This window comes from Humulus lupulus, chromosome 5, assembly GCF_963169125.1.
Source record: "Humulus lupulus chromosome 5, drHumLupu1.1, whole genome shotgun sequence".
Taxonomy (NCBI): domain Eukaryota; kingdom Viridiplantae; phylum Streptophyta; class Magnoliopsida; order Rosales; family Cannabaceae; genus Humulus; species Humulus lupulus.
The window spans coordinates 105,248,924-105,268,749 of NC_084797.1; the positions used below are offsets into that span (position 1 = coordinate 105,248,924).

Here is a 19,826-nt window from a genome sequence, read left to right on the forward strand (position 1 = left end):
TTTGAAATTTGGCCATCTTATTTATACGTAAATTGTGGAAATTAATCTGAGCCGTCCAGTTGGATTAGTTCAAGATCCAAGGGCCAAGATTAAATGGACCAAACGACGGCGAAAAGGTGACAAGACAATTATTGCAGTCCACGACACCCGAAGAAACGCCAATTGCGATACACCACGTGTCTAGTACTCAAGTAGTGGGCACGCGTGGTTTTATGTAACAGAAGTCTAAAAGCCCGTACAGTGTAGGCCAGAAAGTGACGACGTCATACACGAGCAGGAGCTTGGGGGGCAAATGTTATACCATAATTTTAGCCCGAGTTCATTCACTCAACTCGGGTACAACTGGCAAATAAATATACAGAGAGATAACCAAGAGAATGATATCTACTTATTATCCACGTGGACAATTCGAGTTTCACGTGGTCATATGTGGTGTTAGGCGTCCTGGGTTTAACCCGAACTAAGGATGCAATGGCTATGAAGCGCAAGCTCAGATTGTTAAAGTAGTTGTCGAAGCACGAGCTTGGAAGAGATATCCAGCTCGTGGTAATTCTAGTATATTTCCTACTTAAGGATCCCCGGAGACTCGAGATCCCCTTATATATTTATTTATAACCGGACTGTCATATTTAAGATCACAGATATTAGGAGTACATTTACATTGTGATCAAATCATATCTCAATATAAATGAGAATTATTTATATTAAATGTAATAATTATGTAACTGCGTGATTGACTCATGCGGTTACCCAAACCTGTCCATGAAACTCCCTTATAAATACTGGGAATATTGGAAACGAAAATGGATCATTATTCTGTAATATCAAAACTCTGCCACAATAGAGGGAGAAAGAGTAATAATATTGACTCGTGGACTAGGTGGATTTTAACCACTGAACCACGTAAAAGTTCTGTGTTCTTGAGTGAATTCATATTATTATTCATTACGGTTTACTATTAAGCACTAATCTGCCTTATTATTTCTTAATACTCTGTTGGCAAAAAACTGCGTCAACACATACCTCTTGCAATTTGTTGACGGAAAATATGGCCAATAACAACTTCTATAACAAACTAAAAAAATTATTAACATGAAACTCAAATAAAAACATAAAAGGTTTTTACATGAGTTTGCCTAAATAATTTACCTAAGTTTATGGGTTAGTTTTATTTCTTATTTCCTCAAGAATCATGTCGCCACATTGTAGCACATGCTACTATCTGACCACCACTACTTGTTGGGAGCCTGTCAATTGCCAATGGCATGACATGTAAAGTAGGAATGATTTGGGGGACAAAAATGTAAATAGTGATGTAGCACTTTTGGATGTAAGAGAGAGAGAGAGCTCCAAAAAAAGGGAGTCAGAACCTTGGGAGCGAAGCATCAAGAAATACAATAGACAATGTTTATGAATTGTTTCTTCTTTCTTTCTAATAGTTCTAAAGCTATCCGACAGAGATATAAAATTACATGTAGAATATACACATAACATAAGGTAATTAAAGTTCGAATTAAGCTGACGATTTCTGCATGCATTGACGTCTTCTTCCAATGAAATTACCTTCTTGGTGGCTTTGGCAAACTCATTTTTTAAGGCCTCATTAAATCTCTTTACCATTCTCAAAATTTGGGAGTAAAAATTTCTTCTGGTACCCCTCTCTTTCTCTTAGCTATGATCTTTATTTATAGAATATTGACTCACAGCCCTACCTTTAAGAAGTTTGTTACAATATTCTTTTTTCCCAAATGAGTACAGAAAATTTTCTTACCGCAATCCTCAACATGTTCATTGGAAAGAAATGCAGCTCAATGAATCAGAGTCTAAAGAAAATACAAATATCTGGAAACACCTTTGTGACTATGATTATAATTACCATAATGTCTTAAGAGGATAGCTCTAGTGAAATTCATTAAATGGAAGCCTTCTTTACTATCACTCCCATAGTGATGGGAATCAAACTGTATTTACAGTGTCTGAAAGGGAACGGAGTATGCATCCCAAACCAGCTCTCTCTGTCAACTTCTCATGAATCCTAAGGCACTGGTCACACGTTGGGCGATCTCCGGTTGACAAGCCTCTATACAAGTACCTTGAGTGATGGTAATAAAAAATTGTTAGAATAATGAAATGTCATCACACCAAGATAAAAGTAATGCAAAAAAATCATTCCTTGGAAAAGAATTCGATTAATGGAGGCAAAACAGCTAAAATTCCTAACAGAAATCTGATTAAATATTCATTAGTTCAAATACAAAAATCCTAATTTCTCTGCTCTCTCTTCTTGCCATCTTTTTACAAACAAACCATGAGTTCTGTTATCCTCTCACATGTTAAAAGCTGCTTATATGTGCTAGAACTAAAATAAGCATATGTCTCTACTATATTTTTACCTAGCCAATACTCCATTTTATAAACGAAGCTCCCATGATATCATTACAATCCAAGCTTAAGATTCATTCAAATGATGACAGTATTCAGCAGTTAATAAGCTTTTATGTATGCTTTTGAGACAAAAACTATGATTCTCTAAGCTAAATTGTATCCAAAGCAAAAATGAATTGGGAGCCAGACCAGCGTATTCATAATTTACCTTATATATATATATATATATATATTTTTTTAATATTTATCCTTGTTATACAGTCTACTTCTCACCGTTCAGTACCTCAACGTTCAGCATTTATCCTTACGTTTCCAGTTATTATAAAAAATATTATAATGCCGAAGAACGAATCACCAAATTTATAGCAAAAAAGAAACAAAAATGGTATGATAGTAAGACGGTAACTCACTTCATTAGAATATCGTAGTATTCGGGATCCAGAGAAGAGAACATAGCATCCACATCCTTAATCGCCATAAGAGCTCTATGAACCACAATCCAGTTCGCAGACTACAATCAAAGCCTAATTCAGCATCAATTTCCCATTCAATTCTACGCTATACGGTCCAACAATACGGAAACGACGTCGTTTCTTCCATCCGTTTTTTTTTTATTTGCAAGAAAAATTCTGAGAAAGCTTATAGAAAGGTAAGAGGAACTCAAACCTTGCAGCGCTCATCTCGAGTCATGGGAAGCGATCCTTCCAGCGCGGTTTTCAGAGCTTCGACTGGCTTAGACCTGTACGAACAAAAAGTGTTGTAAGCGTTAGATTTTCTCCTGCGAACTATTGGAAAATGGAGATTTTGCGATCGTTACTGTTTCAGAAGGCTTTCGATCTTTCTGGATTTATGCTCGATTCTTGTTATTATGGCATCTGTATTGTCTGCTCCTGCCATTTCCTCACCTCTTCTCTCCCTTTTCTTTCCTCTCTGGGATTTTGCCAGGAAACTAATCAAACCGCGTCGTTTCATTCTACCTTGTATGGGCCTGCACGATCGGCCCAAATAATGTTGAAGTAACGTGGCCCAAACAAATCCAAATGGTTAAGGAACGAAACAACGGATATATAAGACAAGTGTAAAATAAATAAAAAGGCAGGGTCCTTAACGTCATTTACATCAAACGGTCATCATGACCTTGCCAATTTTGTCACTTTTTGAATTTCTGGTCCTTTTTCATTTCTCTCTCTTCGTTTTTCCTTGGCTTCAAAGTCTACCTTGCTTCGTCTTCCTGTCTTTACTCTGGCACAAAATCCAAAGCTCTACAGAAGCTCACTTTCTCACCAATGGAGGAACCAAGCCCTTACCGACAACCCCATTTTCCATATGCAGATCTAAATTCAGCTCTTCAGCCAAACCCCATGAGACGACGAGGTAAGTCATGTACTCACTTTCTTTTCAAAATTCTTTTCGTTGCCGTAGTTATCATTGTTCTACCATTGTTCCCTTCACAAGCTCCTGAATTTATTAACGAATCCATTATCACTAAGCTCTGGGAGCTTCTTCACCTTCTTTTCATTGGCATTGCCGTTTCTTATGGTTTGTTTAGCCGAAGAAATGTTGAAATAAGCTTTGAGACTCAGTCCTCAAAGATTGAAAATTTACACCATGATATTTCTTCAATGTTTCACGTTTCATCGAATTTTGAAGATGGGTATGTAAATCCATATGGGTCTGATGAGAAGAGACTGATTCAGAGTCGTAACGATCAGTATCATCTTGTAGGTGAGTCTAGGACTCTGGCTTCAAGTATGAACGACACTGTTATTGATGAACAGTGCGATCCCAATTTGTCTGTTAGTGAAAATGGTCCAGAAAATCCTTGTGGTTATGGGGAAAGGAATGTTTTTCAGGCTTGGAATTCTAAGTATTTCCAGGGTGAGTCAATGGTTGTAGTGGCTCAACCTAACTATGGTGTTGGCGAGTGGGGTGAACCTAGATCGACAGCTGATTATAAGCCGTTAGGATTGCCTGTAAGGAGTTTGAAATCAAGAATAAGGAAAAGGGATAGTGCAGAACTTGTTAATGATTATGAGTCTGGTTCGGGTTCTCAGGGTTCATTATCTAAGAGTTCTGTTAAAGATCCACAAGAGAACTTTGGCGAGTTGGGTCCTCAAAATGAAGGCCATGAGTTCAGTGAAGCTGTTGCTTCACCTTCCCCAGTTCCATGGCGTTCAGGATCTGGAAGGAGGGCAATGAGAGAAAAACTTTATAGTGATAGTCGTCCTTCACATTTTAGGCCACTCTCAGTTGATGAAACTCAATTTGAATCTCTCAGAAAAACCAGATCACCTTTTTTGCGGTCTGCGGCTTCATTTTCTTTTCGTGCTAGTTCTTCCTCCCCTGGAAATGGTTCCCCCTCACATTCTGTTTCTTCTGAAGAAATTAGCTCGAAAATGGAGGACGAATGCAGCAATACTAAGAGCTTTCAAGGGTCTTATGCTTCTTCAAGTTCTCCGTCAGCACCCAACATAAAGAAGCCAGATGTAAGAAATTCAAAGAGTTATCAAGAATCCTCTGGTTCAGACTCACCGCCATCCCCAAAACTGAATGATGAAGCTTCAGAAGTAATGAACTCAGAAATGGAAGATGATGGCAACAGAACTAAAGGTTATGGATGGTCTCCTGCTCCGTCAGATTTTCCTTTGCCACCGAAACCAATGAATGATCAAGCTTCTGAAGTAATGAACTCAGAAATGGAACAAGATGGTAGCAAACCAAATGGTTTTCGAGGGTCTTCTGCTTCTTCAGGTTTTCCTCTGCTACCAAAGCCAATAAAACAAGGTTGCAGGAAAACGAAGAGCTTCCAAGGATCTTCCGCTTCAGGTTCGGCATCACCACCAAAACCAGTGAATGACAAAGCTTCATTCAGTGGATTTCACGCAAGGGGACATAGTGTTGGTTCCTTCTATGAAAATGATTTGGCAGGCCCGAAAGATTACTTGAAGGAACAGGAACTGAGTGAGAGTAGAAGAGAAGACCTGTTGAGTAACAAGGAGAGTGAAGCAAGTTCACTGAAATCAGAAAGGAAAGTGTCGAGTCCCACAAAAGCTTCTTTAAGGGGAAAATCAGTTCGGACAATCAGGTCTCGTGGACCAACCACCAAGGCATACGACAATGGTGACATGGCTGAAGAGATGTATGGCAATATTGAAATGCCATACGTAAGAAAGGAAACAGTGAAATATGAAGGTGTTGACAGCCTGGTTAGTGGAAGCAGTAAGCCAAACCTTGATAATGCCTCTGCCATGAAAAAAAATACAGTTCCTGAATATCAAAATAGAGAGAGGCAAGAATTTTCTGAGAATGTTTCCAAAGGATCTGAAGAAGATGATGCGAAGAATGAGGCAGAGGACAGGGCTAATAAATTTTGGTTAAGCTCGCGAGGAGATGCTGACTCTGAATCTGTCGTTGATGCAACATCAGATTCTAATGAAGTTGACAAGAAAGCTGGTGAATTTATAGCCAAATTTAGAGAACAAATAATGCTTCAAAAAATGGCTTCTATTGATAGATCAAAAGGTTTGAAACTAGGTGGCGACTATCTTAAGTGACATTTTTACAAGCTTAAGAAAGGCTACAGATTCTTGCTGATAGCTTCTGCCATCTCGTTCTCCATTGTGTACACATTAAGCTTTAATTTATGGTTTGCTGTATTTACTCACAGTTGATTGCAAATTTCACTGCTCAATATTTGAGCAACTGTTGGGAAAGCTTTGCCAGTCTAGTTTTCTGCTGTGGTGTATTGCTTCATCGTTCATTATGAAAGAATAATTTTCCAATACTTGTCATTTTTCACAAGTGTATATGAAGCTATATTTACACCTTATATATAAATACTCCATATTACATAAATAAAATAATATATTTAATTGCTGCAAAAAAAATATATTTAATTATAACTAGACCTTATATATCTTATATATTTCCAATATTATGATTGAATTGTTCACTCCTTTTATAATATTAATAATGAAAGTACACACTTCATTTATTTACAAAATTTAAATGACAAATTTGAATTTCTTATAATAAAGTAAATAATTAAACAAAAACATACAGAATCAATACAATGTGAAATATAAATTAATGCAAAATCAATTAACAAATGCAATAAACTTATTTTTTATTATATGATTTATTTAATTAGTTTTTAAATTGTTGTGTTTTTATATAATTTTTAGAAATCGGAAAGATTTTATTTCAATGATAAAAATAAATTTTGATTTTATTAAATGGGGTTATCTAACTATGCACACGCTTTTATAAATAAAATTAAAGATCTAAAATTGATTCAAGTCAATTCACTCAGAGACAAATAAGTAATATTTAAAATTAAAAATATATATATTAACATTCAAAAATTCATATCTACTCTCACCTAAACCAAACTCACCGCATTTTATTTATAAAGCTACTGTTTTTTTTATATAAATAATTACACCCATTTCCACTTCTACAATTAGGATTGATTGAAAAAAAAGTGCATCATGAATTAAAAAAAAATATCTCATTTGTGTCAAGCTTTGCTTTATATGGAGGTGCGATTTGGAGCATTTTTTAAAAATCGCATAGCATATTGTAATGTCCCATTTTTTGGGAGCCTACTAGTAACCGTATCGAGGTGATGAATTGTGTATTGAATATTATTTTGATTAATAATGTTTGAAAAGCAAATTTCAAGTTGTTAGTGATAGTTAATATGTGAAATGTGTGGTTTTGGTTAAACCTATAATTTCGGTCTCAGACCCAAATGGAAACCCTAACCGGGTACATTCTCGAATAAAATGAGATTGGAATTGAATTATTATAACAAAATTTATTAATTCCCATAAAATTGGTTGGTATGTTTTATTTTAAGGTCATGAAAGTAAAATTCTTGTAAGAATTTTAATAGGGCATTTTTGTGAAAAAAACTTAATTAGCCAAAAATAGAAATTTAGGAAATTAATTATGTTGACGCGGTTCTTCGCCAACAGGTAATTATACGAATAAACGGGATGGATTAGTGCTAAATAGTGAACCGTAATGTGTAAATATTTATATTCCAAACTGGCGAAATTGGTATGATGGGAAGGTTGTCACTCCTTCCTTTTAGGTGGTTCGAAGGTTAAAATTCTTCTAGTCCACCAGTCAATATTATTGATATCTCTTGAATATTTCTTACAGGGTGTTTCTTTACAATCAAAACGCCAACCCCTTCCAACGCCCCGGGTCTCCATATTTATAGGGAGAGTGTATCTGGGTGTTGGTAAAGGGGGTCATCTCGTGACCTTCTTGCCCATCATGTCACATCTGTGACACTTATGATTAATTCCTAAAACCTGACAATGAAGTGTTGTCTAATCAATAGGTAAGAGGGATAATGGGCCGCATGGCCCAAACCAGTTGTGGGGTGCTTGAACACGCACGTTTATGCTGCGTGTCCGAGAATTCTGGAATGGAGTAGACACGTGATGTCTGATATGCGCACGTTTACATTGTGTGGTTGACTTCACAAATGGTCGAGGGTGTCAGATCTATGCCGCACCTCGAGCTTGATGTAGCACCAGCTCGTGATATCCATAATGCTGACCTGATGCCTTTGAGCATACTTGCTAACCCTTTGATTAGCTCGGGCTAAAGAGGTGGAAACTCGTAACAGCAGCTCCGGGTAGACGGTTTCCACGTGGCGGATTGAATTATGCCATTTCCCAGCTTGCTTAATAACTCGTGGATATTTAGGGCGTATATTTGCCCCCCAAGCCCCTGCTCGTGACACGTGACGTCACCTGTGGTCACAGCGGGGGCTTTTAGGCTTCTTTTTCGACTCTTCATGTCCCGCCTATTGTGCTGGTATCGGATACGTGGAGCATCGTGGTTGGTGACGGTCCTTCTTCCGAGAATCACATTAAATGGCCTAGCCTATCTTCGGTCGTCATTTCGTCTTTCGAGTTGTGACCCTCGTATCTCGCATTAAGACGATCAAACGGTCCTCGCTCCTTTGCCTTTTACGTATATATAAGGTTGGCCACCTTTTGCATGAGCCACCCTTTATTTGAAAAAAATTTCTTATCTTCTCTCTTCTTTGCCTCAGAAGTCTTTTTCCTTCCGGTTATCGTTCCAGAGGATTTTGCGTTTCAGACACAAGGGTTTCTTCGTAACTCCTGCTCTAAAGGCTCTACCAGGACTACTCCTACGCTTTTTGCAATTTTCACACAGCCAAAACTCTGTAAGTCCTTTGCCGGTTGTACGTTTAGATGTTTCTGTTTCTCTTGTTTAGGTAAACTTCTTTCTTAGTCGCACACTGTAGGTTGTTTTTTTCTTTTTGGCTGGTGCTTTGTGCGTAGGTTTTTATCCTAGGGGTATCGACCATATGAGAATATGTTTAGGAATGTGACGCAAAGGACAATATAATTCTAGGGTGACTTTTCTGGGTAATCTTTTGAAATGCATGTTTGGAGAGGGGAAGGCGATAGGTTTCTGGGGTGCAAAATCGGGTAGCTTAGGGGTCACGCTTCCCAGACGGTTTTGCTTTTTTGAAACTTTCCCTCCAAGGCAAGCATTATCCTGACCCTCCTGACACACGGATCCCGATCAATCGGGGACTCGTTGGGAACACAGGCGCGTGTTCACAGAACCGCGTGGCCTCACGCACCGCGGGCTGAGATTACCTTAGCCCGTGTAAGGAAAATCACTTCTTGTGCTAGATTCCCTTGCCCATTTTGTGATAAATAATTAAAGTGTGATTAAGTAAATATTAAGAAAAACAATTTGAGGATAATTATGTTGATAAGGATGCCCATATGGAGGGCTAATATGGTCATTTTATAAAAAAAATTAGTCTTGGTATTTAAGGCTAAACTTAGGAAAAAATATTTCATTTTGCTCTTCACTTTCATACTCAATAATTTTTTTTCTCTCTTCCTTCTCTCTAAACACTCTAGGTCGAACCCTACTCTCTCTCTCACCAGAAATTTTTCTCTCATCTCATTTCCCCAGAATAGGAATTTTCATTTCCTATCTCACAATACCTTATTCAGAGTCACTATGACTGTCGACTGGTATTCATCACTGTAACAGTCCATCCAAGGGATCGTATTTGCCTTACTGTCCTGAAAACTTATATATTCGAAGTAAAATACTTAGAGTCTAAGTTGTTCCTTAAGGTTATCAGTCTGTCTTAAGGTAGCCAAAAATCCTAAATCTCAATCTTATACTCATCGCCCTCTATGACCTCATTTAGAACTCGCGAAATAAATGGTCTTAATCCAACACTATCGACTTCGAAAAATATATTATTATTAATAATTATCTTACCATATAAAAACTCATCCTCATCAATATCCCAATAATCATCAAAATTTCACTAACTATTCAAAATTTCAGCAATACTTAAATTAATAAGATGCTCTAAGAAGCACACTATATTTCAACAACTAATAAATGAGTTCAAAATAAAAAATAGCTACGTAAAAAACAGAAAACATTAGCAAATACACCACCAAGAAAAAAGCAACATACACAAACAAGATACCTAAAGCAATAGGAAAACAATTGTCAAATAATAGAGGGCACAACACACCTAAGGGTGAGCAAAGAAAGGAGGCAGTCCACTAAAAAAAGATGCTAAAACACACTAATTAGAAACAAAACTAATTAACTCAAGAAACAAAGCCACTAACTAAACAACGAAAGAAAAACAAGACAGCCATCGAGTATAGCAAAGCAAACCAAGAAATACCACATACTAATTCAAGCTAACAAACTATAAAAGACCCAAATATAAACTCAATGTGTCTCCATCTTATCGTGTGTTCATATTTCTTGAAGATGGGGTCACTTTTGAACAAATACATAAATATTAAATATAAATATAACAATAGAGCATTTAAAAAATGGAAATGACAATCTTGAGATAAATAATAGATTTTATTTATATAAGTTGGTTGAGCAAGAAAATCTGAATTTTTTTTGTATACATCTTTCAATTTCAAAAAATCAAACTATTAAACAATTCAATTTTTTAAACGTGTACTCACCTTGTTCAAATTGTTAGAGAAAATTCAAACCCTAAACAATTCAAATAACACAGAAGTTTTCATCCATATATCACCGCATCACACAAAATTCAGAGAACTTACTTCACTAAGACATGCAAGATTTCAACCTTACGCTAAAACCGCAATACACAGAATATCCATAACCTACTTAATTGCGGATAAATATCTAAGATATTCAAACTCCACTAAAGCTATACAGTTTCTATTCAAAATTGTAAAAATTGAAAATTAAAAAAAAATCAAATACAAAATACCTCTTGCAATTAGCTACCAATCCAATCGAAATATTAACATAAACATTAATATTTAATTTTAATTTTAATAAACATAAAATATCAACATTATAAAAAAGAAAAATGTTAGATGTTGACATTTAATTTTAGAAAGTGCACAAAAATATATTTTTTTAAAAAAAGGAATCACTATAACTTTTTATAAATCATAAACACAATATTTTATAATTCTTAAATAATTAGTAATAAATAAAATAATATTCATGAATGTTTCTATAACTTTATACGAGAGCTAATCTTCAAACATATTTTCTCTCTAATCTTTTCTTTAACATTTTTCTAGGGATCCTATTTACTTTTTCATCAACCCAACAATGAAAGTTATTTTTAGAAATATCTACAAGTGTGTGTTTTGATGACAACTTTTCATAAGCTAGCTAGCAATTCCATTTTATTATTAATTAGTGCCATATTTTAATGAGAAAACAAAGCTAAAAACAAACATTTTTTTTAATAAAAAGATATTATTCAATACTATCCAAAAACAAAATGGGAATAAAATATGAAGAATCATCATATCATATATTATTAGAATTAAACCAACTGCAAAAAAAGGATTGTTGAGCCTTGATTTGGCCAACGACACGGAGTCAAAATAACGACAAAGAACAAAAGAGAAATCAAGAAGAGAATCAAATGGGGAAAAAGTGACACAAGTGATTTATAGTGGTCCGGCCCCAACTGTGTGGTAATAACCTACGTCCACTTAGTGTTGTTATTGATATTGAATCCCAAATTGTGATAAAAAAAAACTAGGATTCTTGAGTTTCACAATTCTTTGGAGTAATACAACTTTCGGTGGATAATCACAGTCTGCCTTTTCTCTCAAAATACAAAGATTAAAAGTTTCAGAATCAAAAGTCCCTTCCTTGAGCCTTCTCATTCTTATTTATAGGCTCAAGGAGGTTACATGGGCCGATAGCCCTTGATTATCCTTAATATTAGCATATCAAGGCAATAAAAAGAAAATATATTGAATGTAGTTATTACAAGATTGCGCATCTTAAAGGAAGTAAATAGAAGCATGCGACCATACTGGTCGCATCTAAACCCAAGATCTGATGAAGCAATAATCATCTAGTCGATAGGCAAACACCGTCCCTTCACTTCAGAACTACCACGTGTAGGAAATTCTTGCCACATCATCAGGAGCCATTTTTGGGTAAACATTTTCCCCCCAAGTTTATTTTACTGCGACCAGCATAAAGTAAACTTAGGAAACTAACCCTTTGCATACCCCACCAAATCTGTCAGAGTCGTCCATGCCTTCTCAAAAAAATTAACTAATCATGTCTTTTCAGTTTCCCAAAAGTTGTCTGACGGCTATCGTGCTTCCCCATGCCTTGAAAAGTTAATCCCATTATTACCTCTTTTACAATGCCACGATCAATATAAATAACCCATTATTTCCACTTTTCACTTTTTACTTATCCTCTTGTCCTCAGGAACTCTGAAGAACAAAGCAAAACAGACCCAGAAAAATTCACTGATCCAAGGTGCGCCCGTCCAATCGTTTGAAATCTTCACTCCAATCTTTCATCCAAGTAAGTTTTCTGATCGATTCCTTTCTGTCATGTTGTGATGTGCTTGTTTTCCCTTTGTTTTAGGTTCTGAGTTCTTGAAAATTTTTGTTTGTTCTTGCAAAATTGTTTCGCGGTAAATGGGTATGTTGATCTGCGCTAAACATGGTAGGAAAATAACACCTTGATGGGTTAGGAATCAGTTTGGTAGTAAGGATAATCAATTTAGGGTGTAAAATCGAAGTAAAAATTCTATTTTTAAGCCTGTAGAAAAACTGGGTTTTTCCCTCCCCTTCAGAGTCAAAAAAGTTTCTCCTCAAAAAACTTATTATTTCTGCTTTTTGATCCGTTTTCCAAATTGTTCGTATAGAATTTAGTGTTTTTGTCAGAATGATGCTGGTCGTATAAAAGCTTACCTTTTATACACGAGCAACATTATTCCAACTCTTAACACTTCTTGGTCTTTTGGGCCATAAATTCTCATCTCCCCTTCTCTGTTCGCAGATTTTCATGCAAGATTCGTGGGGAGGTGAGAGGCCAATTAACGATGACCTGCTCGCCTAACTGCTCATGGACGAAGAACAACCGTCTTTACTTATACTGGAGATCCCTTTTTCTCGTATTCCAACCAACAGACCTCCATCCAGTCCATCAAATATGGGTAGAGTAAAATCCACCGCCCATAAAAAGAAACCAACCAAACCCTCTGTAAATCAGCCTGCTCCTCGGGCTGAAATTCCTTCGACCAGCGATCGAGCTGAAAATACTGATCCTGAAATCCAAAGACAGGCCTGCCCCCGCGATGTACTTCGACCAGACGTCGAATGGTACCTTGCTCCTCCTAGCCAAATCACTGCTAGGATGGTAAACAATTTCCTCAGGAAGTAATGACTTTCTGGGTTAACTTTATTCCTACCTTCCACTGACCAGCGGGCAAACCTACCCGGCGGCGCCTGGTCGAGATATCACATTGAGGCAGGAGCGATCCAGCCTCTCCATCCTTTCTTCCAGGGAGTGGCCAATTACTTCGGGGTCGCACCTTTCCAAATAACCCCAGACGGGTATAGAATGCTTTCCGCACTGTATATCCTTTACAGCCATAAAAAGTGGCCTGTCCCCACACCGCATGAGGTCAACTACTTGTTTGATCTTAAGTCTAACCCCAACCAAGACAACACGTGATTTTTTCATTTCTGCCACCAGGAATCGACCTGCACCTTCCTGAGTGAGACTACCTACAAGTCCAATGTAGGAAAGTACTACCAAGAGTACTTTTTAACTACTGACCTGGTCGCCAACAACCTAGCCTTCACCCAAGGAGGTAACTTCTTTATTCTCTAGTCGTTTATTTCCTTTTATTTTATCTGCATCCTCCTTAGAAAATTAGCACTCTTCAGATCCATGGCTGCGACCAGCTCCTACTCCAGAAATGGAGATTCGAGCAGTGTCATTGGCCAGCATGTTTGACGTAGAAAAAAGCGTCAATGGCCTCTCGGCTGCCATTTTTGGGTAAACAAGGATAACTCATAATACAACAATAAATATTATATATAGTTGAAAAAAACAAAGAAATATCTTCAATAAATTGCTATCTATCATAAAAATAAAGATTTAAAGAATGTGTTTCATATATAACTATCAATTATATATAATTTATGTAATTTTTGGATTTTTAGTAATAGAAACTCAAAAGTTTACTAAAAAATTAATCTAACATAAACAAACTCAAATAAAATACTTACCCACTAAATATTAGAAAATAAGAGACTTCAATCTAAAATTGGGGATTTCAAATTTATCCAAGCTTTAAACACATACACAAGCTAAAATTCAAGAAAATAAACATATTTTAGATATAGAATTTAAATATTAAATGGATGTAAAACATTATTCATAAATGAAATGAAAAAATAAGAAGAAAATACATGTTGTCTGGAGCCCAAAACCTCCCTTGCCACCGCCGCTGTGTCAGAGAAACGCAGGTGCTGAGAACCTCCCCTGTTGCCACCGCCGTGGCTGAGAAAAGAAAGTGTCGAGATCCCCTTGGTTGAGAAATGTTGGCACAAAGAACCCTTGAAGCCCCGTCGCTGTGGATGAGACAACCTCACGCCGAGAACCCCTACAGCTTCGCCGTGGCCGAGATTCGAGAATGCCTATAGCTCCCCCGTGGCCTAGAACCCTTGCGCTGCCTGTGAGAAGCCCATCCTCAACTTCTTCGTTTTCTTCTTCTTTGTGTGCGGATGAGAAAAATGAAGCCCTAATACTAGCCCTAATTCGAAAATGATATATATTTTTATCCCTTTTTACTTAACATTTTTTAGGGCATTCTTTGGGCGCCATTAATACTCTTTTAGGACACCCAAATTGTGCCCTTAAAAGTCACCATTAGAAATTCCTTCCTCTAGTGTATTTAGGACTTGCATATTTATTTAGGACACTCATTTCATGTCCAAAAATGTGGTTTTTAAGGACTCTCAATGGATGTCCTAAAAACTCCAGGGACTTTTTTAAGGTCCCTACATTTAGGTGTGTGTCCTAAAAAGGTGACTCGTAAATGGTATTTTGTATTATTATATTAAGTAATGACATGAAAGGCATAATAGAAACGAAGATGTTTCTATCTTCTATCTTCAAAATGAAGGACCTTGGAGAGGTTGATACCATACTAGGTATCAAAGTTAGAAGAAATGTGGATTGTTATGCCTTATGTCAAGCTCATTATGTTGAGAAAATGCTTGACAAATTTGGTCATCTTAATATCAAAGAGGCAAACACACCCTTCGATACAAGTTGAAGGCTTGAAAAGAATGATGGGAGAGTGGTGGCTCAACTAGAGTATGCAAGTGCAATTAGGAGTTTGATGTATGCCGCTCATTGTACTAGAGCAAACTTAGCATTTGCGGTTAGTAAACTATGTAGGTTTAATAGCAACCCAATTATCTTACATTAGAAGGCAGTAGAAAGAGTATTTGGATACCTTAAAAGGACCAAAGAGTTATGTCTCCAATATTCTATGTTTCCTAAGATACTTGAGGGATATTCTGATACAAGTTTGATATCCGGTGTTGAAGATAATCTCTCCACAACCGGTTGGGTGTTCACCCTTGGTGGGGGTACGGTTTCTAGGGGATATAAGAAATAAACATTTATATGTCACTCTACCATGGAGTTAGAGCTTGTAGCTCTAGCAGCAACCAAAAAAAGAGGTCGGGTGGCTAAGAGATCTCATGTTGGAGACACCAAAAACTGCGGTTGATGTATCGACGATTTTGATACATTGTGACAATCATGCCACTATGATTATAGCTTACAATAAGATGTATAATGGGAAGTCTAGACATATAAGTCTAAGACATGACTATTTGAGAGGGATGAGACTAAAACTCCTTGAAAAATAGATTCCCCCATGATGACAACCCAGCTCAAAACTTGTATGCATCAAGTGTAGAGATCAATGGGTAAGAACAATTCATTGATAAGGGAATAGTTTCAACATTAACGACTTAAAGGTTCCATCAAGGATGTGTTAATGTTGGTTGCTACCGAGAATGAGGGCTAAGCCATAGGCTTTTAATGAAATTTAGTTGAAGAGCAACAAGAATTTATAAAGGTAGCAAACATGCTATATGAATTTCACCTATGTGAACCTAGATGTGGTGCCGCCTCTCAATAGAGTAGAAGTTTTCTCTCCGGATGGTTCATGAATTGATCAAGCACAAGGCCATTAAAAGAGTGAAGCACACAAATTGGGAGATACATTAGTATTCAGATAAATGTGTGTGAGACATTATCGATTTTTGTGAATAGGAATGTTGGGTTCAATCTTTTAAGAATACCTTAGCATTTTGGTAAAAGCTGTGAATAGGAACTAATATCATTTGGCTAGATAGTTGATGATGTATTTAACCAAGTGGGGGAATGTTATGATTGGTAAAATACATGGTGAAATTGGTTAGGCACGAAAGGTGCAAAAACCATAACGATTTTACAAAAGTCAACATGTGAGAGTTGAATTTTGTTCTAGGCATTTATAAATCATATTATTGGGTCCAAAGTGTTTCTTTGGAGTATGTAAGAGTACAAAAAATGTTTGGGAGCATTTGGGGCTGTTTTGAGACAAGTTTTGGAGTGCCAAGTCAGTGGCATTTGTGATGCGTCGCATCTGGGAGGCGACGTGTCTCTCGGCTTTGAAAGAGTGGACCAAGTGATGTGTAGCTTGGCACGAGGCAATGCATCGCCTGGAAAACGATGCATCACCTGGTGCCAGGCAACACGTCGCCAGGGCTATCCGTACGTGTCTGTGCAGTGATGTGTTTGTGGCTCCAAAATTCAAATAAGAAAACTCTAATCTCATTGGTTGAGTCTAATTAGGCTCCTATACTATTTAAAGGGTTCATTTGAGTTAATTGGTGACTTGATCATTCACCTCTCTCTCTCTCTCTCTCTAGCTTTCAAGATTACTAGTTTTCTCCAAGATCTTCATCAAGAAATCTTGACTTGTATGAAGGATCAAGGCTTGTGAATCCCAATCTAATTCTATTGTTGTAGCTTCAAGCAATTCCAATAAGAAGGCTAAGAATATAGATTTTTGGACAACAAATCTTCATTTGTGTCAAACCTTGTAACATTTGTGGTTAATATAAAATCATAGACTTATGATTTCATATTAGAAGATTCTTCTTCAAGAAAAGTCAACTTTACACTCATTTATTTGTGCTTATGTACTTTGTGATTATCTTCTATTAGAGTTAGATGACTTGTGATTATTGTTTTGAGTTGTAATACAAAACCAAGGTTATTAGCCTTATCCCCCAACATTAATGACTTGATTTCTATTCTCTTTCTCTTTTGTATTTGAACCTTTATTTTTGTAATCTTTTGAGAACATGAATTTGGATATTTTATTTAATTGTTTTTCAAATTTTATTCTTGAGCTAATATTCTTAGTAGCTACAATGAATAATGAATCTTAATATGTGATTTTTGATGCTTTGTTAATGTTGTTAATGATAATTTGAGATTCTATACATTCAAGTCATTTTATGGTGTATTACTTGCTATTGTTTGATCACCAATTGTGAGTAATTTTGTTAATTTTAATACTAAAAAGGTTAGGATTAATAGACACAAAACCTTAATGGTGCAAGATTGATTTCTTTAATTGAAATTTGTAATGGTATAGACATATGTTGTTACCTTGCATAATCGTTTTGGAATTGATACTTGGAAAAATATTCTTGAAGTTAGATTAGCATAGACATATGTTAGTTTAATTACATAATTGAAACCATAGTGATTTTGACGGAAACCTATGAACTTATATAGAATTCTTGGTTAGTAAAGTCCAGATTGCTATAGGGTGAATTGATTATTCTAGGTTATCATTTCTATCATGTCATTTCTTCTTTGGTGTATTTATTTTTTGCTAATTTTTTTAGGTTACATTAAATCACTATCAATTATTTTGTTCAAGGATTTTAAGTGTTGATTTTACATAATTTGTTGCTAACACAATCCTTGTGGAGATGACACTTGTACTTATCATTATATTACTTGTTTGTGATTGTGTACAATTTCGAATACTATATTTTTTGCAACAAGTATTTGGCATCGTTGTCGGGGATTGATTTTAGTGAGTTTTATTTGTAAACCTCAATTACTTTTCAATTTTGCTTCTTATTTTTTATTTATTTATTTTTAATTTTCTAATTCCTTTTTACGTTTTGTTTGCTTGGATTTTCTTACAAGATACCTGAGATGTTGAATCAACAAGTCTTCTTGAACTTCGTGCAACACAACTTTTGTAGCGTCCCAATTTGCTAATAAGGCTTAGGGCCTTGATTAGCGTGCCTAGAGGGTAATACGTGATTTATTATTATAATATGTGAATTTGATGAGTATGTGATTAGAGATGCATGTTTAGGTTAATTAAATATGCATGTGGACCCCATTTGGTTATTAGGGGGATGTTTGTAATTTTAGCCCATTGAGGGCATAAATGTAATCATTGTGAATACTATGATATATTGTGATATATTCATGTTGCACGACCCGGGCCAGTCCTAGGGAGTTGTTTAGCCAGAAAGTCACAACGGGTTCGAATACCCGACTCGAGGCGAGTCGAGGGGTATTTCAGGCATTAGACGTTTTATGGGTTATCGGGTTATGAAAATAAATATTTAGAGATATATTTGAAGTTCGAATGTTCAGGAGGGAATATTGGGGAAATTTACCATTTTTCCCTCGGGGACGTTTTTGGTACCCCGAGCCTTTGAGGTAACCTTAGAGACTTAATTTAAGAAGAAACAAAACCAAGGAAGCCCTCAAAAACTCAGGAGCTGACCCAAACCTTCTCTCTCTTTTTTCCTCTAAGCCATACCAAGGAGAAGTGTTGAAGATTAAGCAAGGGTTTTGGCTCTAGACTTGGGGATTAACTTAGCAACAATTTGTGGATTCAAGCAAAGGCTAAGGTAAGTTTTAAACTGTGATTTTAGCTATTTAATTATGTGGTTACTAGCAGGGTTTCTAGTTTTCTTGAAGCTTTGAAGTGGGAGATTGGAATTGGCATATGATGAGCTTTAAAGCTAGATTTTGTTAGGTTTTGTCGCTGAGACTGTTCTAGTACTTCTGTGATAAATGAATTGGATTGTTAGGTTGATTTTGGGGTAAATTGGCTTGGTTTTGGTGGTAAAAATGGAGGATTTTTCTTGGTTCGAAGGGTCGGGCCGCAACATTGTTCTTGCTGAGCCGCGACTCTCTAGAACACTTGGGAGGCCAGGAAGAAGGGTGGGCTGCGACACACCCTAGCTTGGGCCGCGGCGCAAATGGGGCATTTTTGGGGGATCGGTTTCTAGTTGAGGCGGGCCGCGGCATGGATTCATGGGGCCGCGACACTTAGTGTGTTTTCGGACTCCAAGGAGGTTTTAGGCTCAGGAATCCAAAAGTTAAGGCTCAAGATGGATTTTATCACCCGGATTAATAGAATTCAAGGTCCCGGAGACTAGAATTATGACCCAAAGTAATTTAATGGATTAGAAATTGATGGATGGATGTTTTTGATGCGTTTTGACTAGGTTTTCAGCGAGGCTCGGACTAGGGGACCGTGCTCGGGAGATCGGTGCTCGGAAAGGTCGAGACACATGTAAGAAAATTGTTGTACCCATAGAGCAGGGAGAGGCCCTATAGTTTGTGTTACAAGGCACAACCCTATATGACTGTGTTGTAGGGTATAGCCACATTGATTATGTTTATACGTGTTTAAGTATTTTTTTAATTATGCTATGTGTGCATATATGTGAATGAACGGTAAGAGCCGGGAATGGCGAAGGCCGAGAATGGCGAAGGCTGAGAGCGGCAAGGCTGAGTACGACATGGGACCGAGAGCAGTGTTAAGCATGCAGAGTGCGAGTTGCCAGGGTAAGACCCTACAAAATACCTGGGATATCCTCACGGTGTAGACCGCGAACCCAGGGCCTGGTAAAGGACCTGGGACGGCAGGGCCGTATGTGTTTAGCCTGTTGGTGGTTTTGTTATGTGTTAATTAATGGTTATGCATATGCTATTTGCTTGTGTGGAGTTTTCTTGCT

General features: G+C 36.8%; 2 protein-coding genes across 3 annotated transcripts; one reads left to right on the forward strand and one right to left on the reverse strand.

The window, feature by feature from the left end:
• Positions 1-1,628: 1,628 nt before the first annotated feature.
• LOC133777570 (actin-related protein 2/3 complex subunit 5A-like) lies at positions 1,629-3,372 on the reverse strand. The gene is made up of 4 exons (XM_062217247.1): positions 3,203-3,372; positions 3,052-3,124; positions 2,796-2,896; positions 1,629-2,092 (listed from the first exon to the last, which is right to left on the reverse strand). The coding sequence occupies exons 1-4, from the start codon at positions 3,355-3,357 to the stop codon at positions 1,957-1,959; spliced, it is 465 nt and encodes a 154-aa protein (XP_062073231.1). The 5' UTR covers positions 3,358-3,372; the 3' UTR covers positions 1,629-1,956.
• A 173-nt stretch (positions 3,373-3,545) lies between these two features.
• LOC133777569 (uncharacterized) lies at positions 3,546-6,169 on the forward strand. Of its 2 annotated transcripts, XM_062217245.1 has the most exons (2): positions 3,546-3,759; positions 4,111-6,169. In XM_062217245.1, exons 1-2 carry the CDS (start codon positions 3,672-3,674, stop codon positions 5,937-5,939), a joined length of 1,917 nt encoding a protein of 638 aa, XP_062073229.1. In that variant the 5' UTR covers positions 3,546-3,671; the 3' UTR covers positions 5,940-6,169. The 2 variants fall into 2 exon arrangements, with proteins under 2 accessions (XP_062073229.1, XP_062073228.1); XM_062217244.1 differs by having other exon boundaries at positions 3,546-6,169.
• The last annotated feature ends 13,657 nt before the right edge of the window (positions 6,170-19,826 follow it).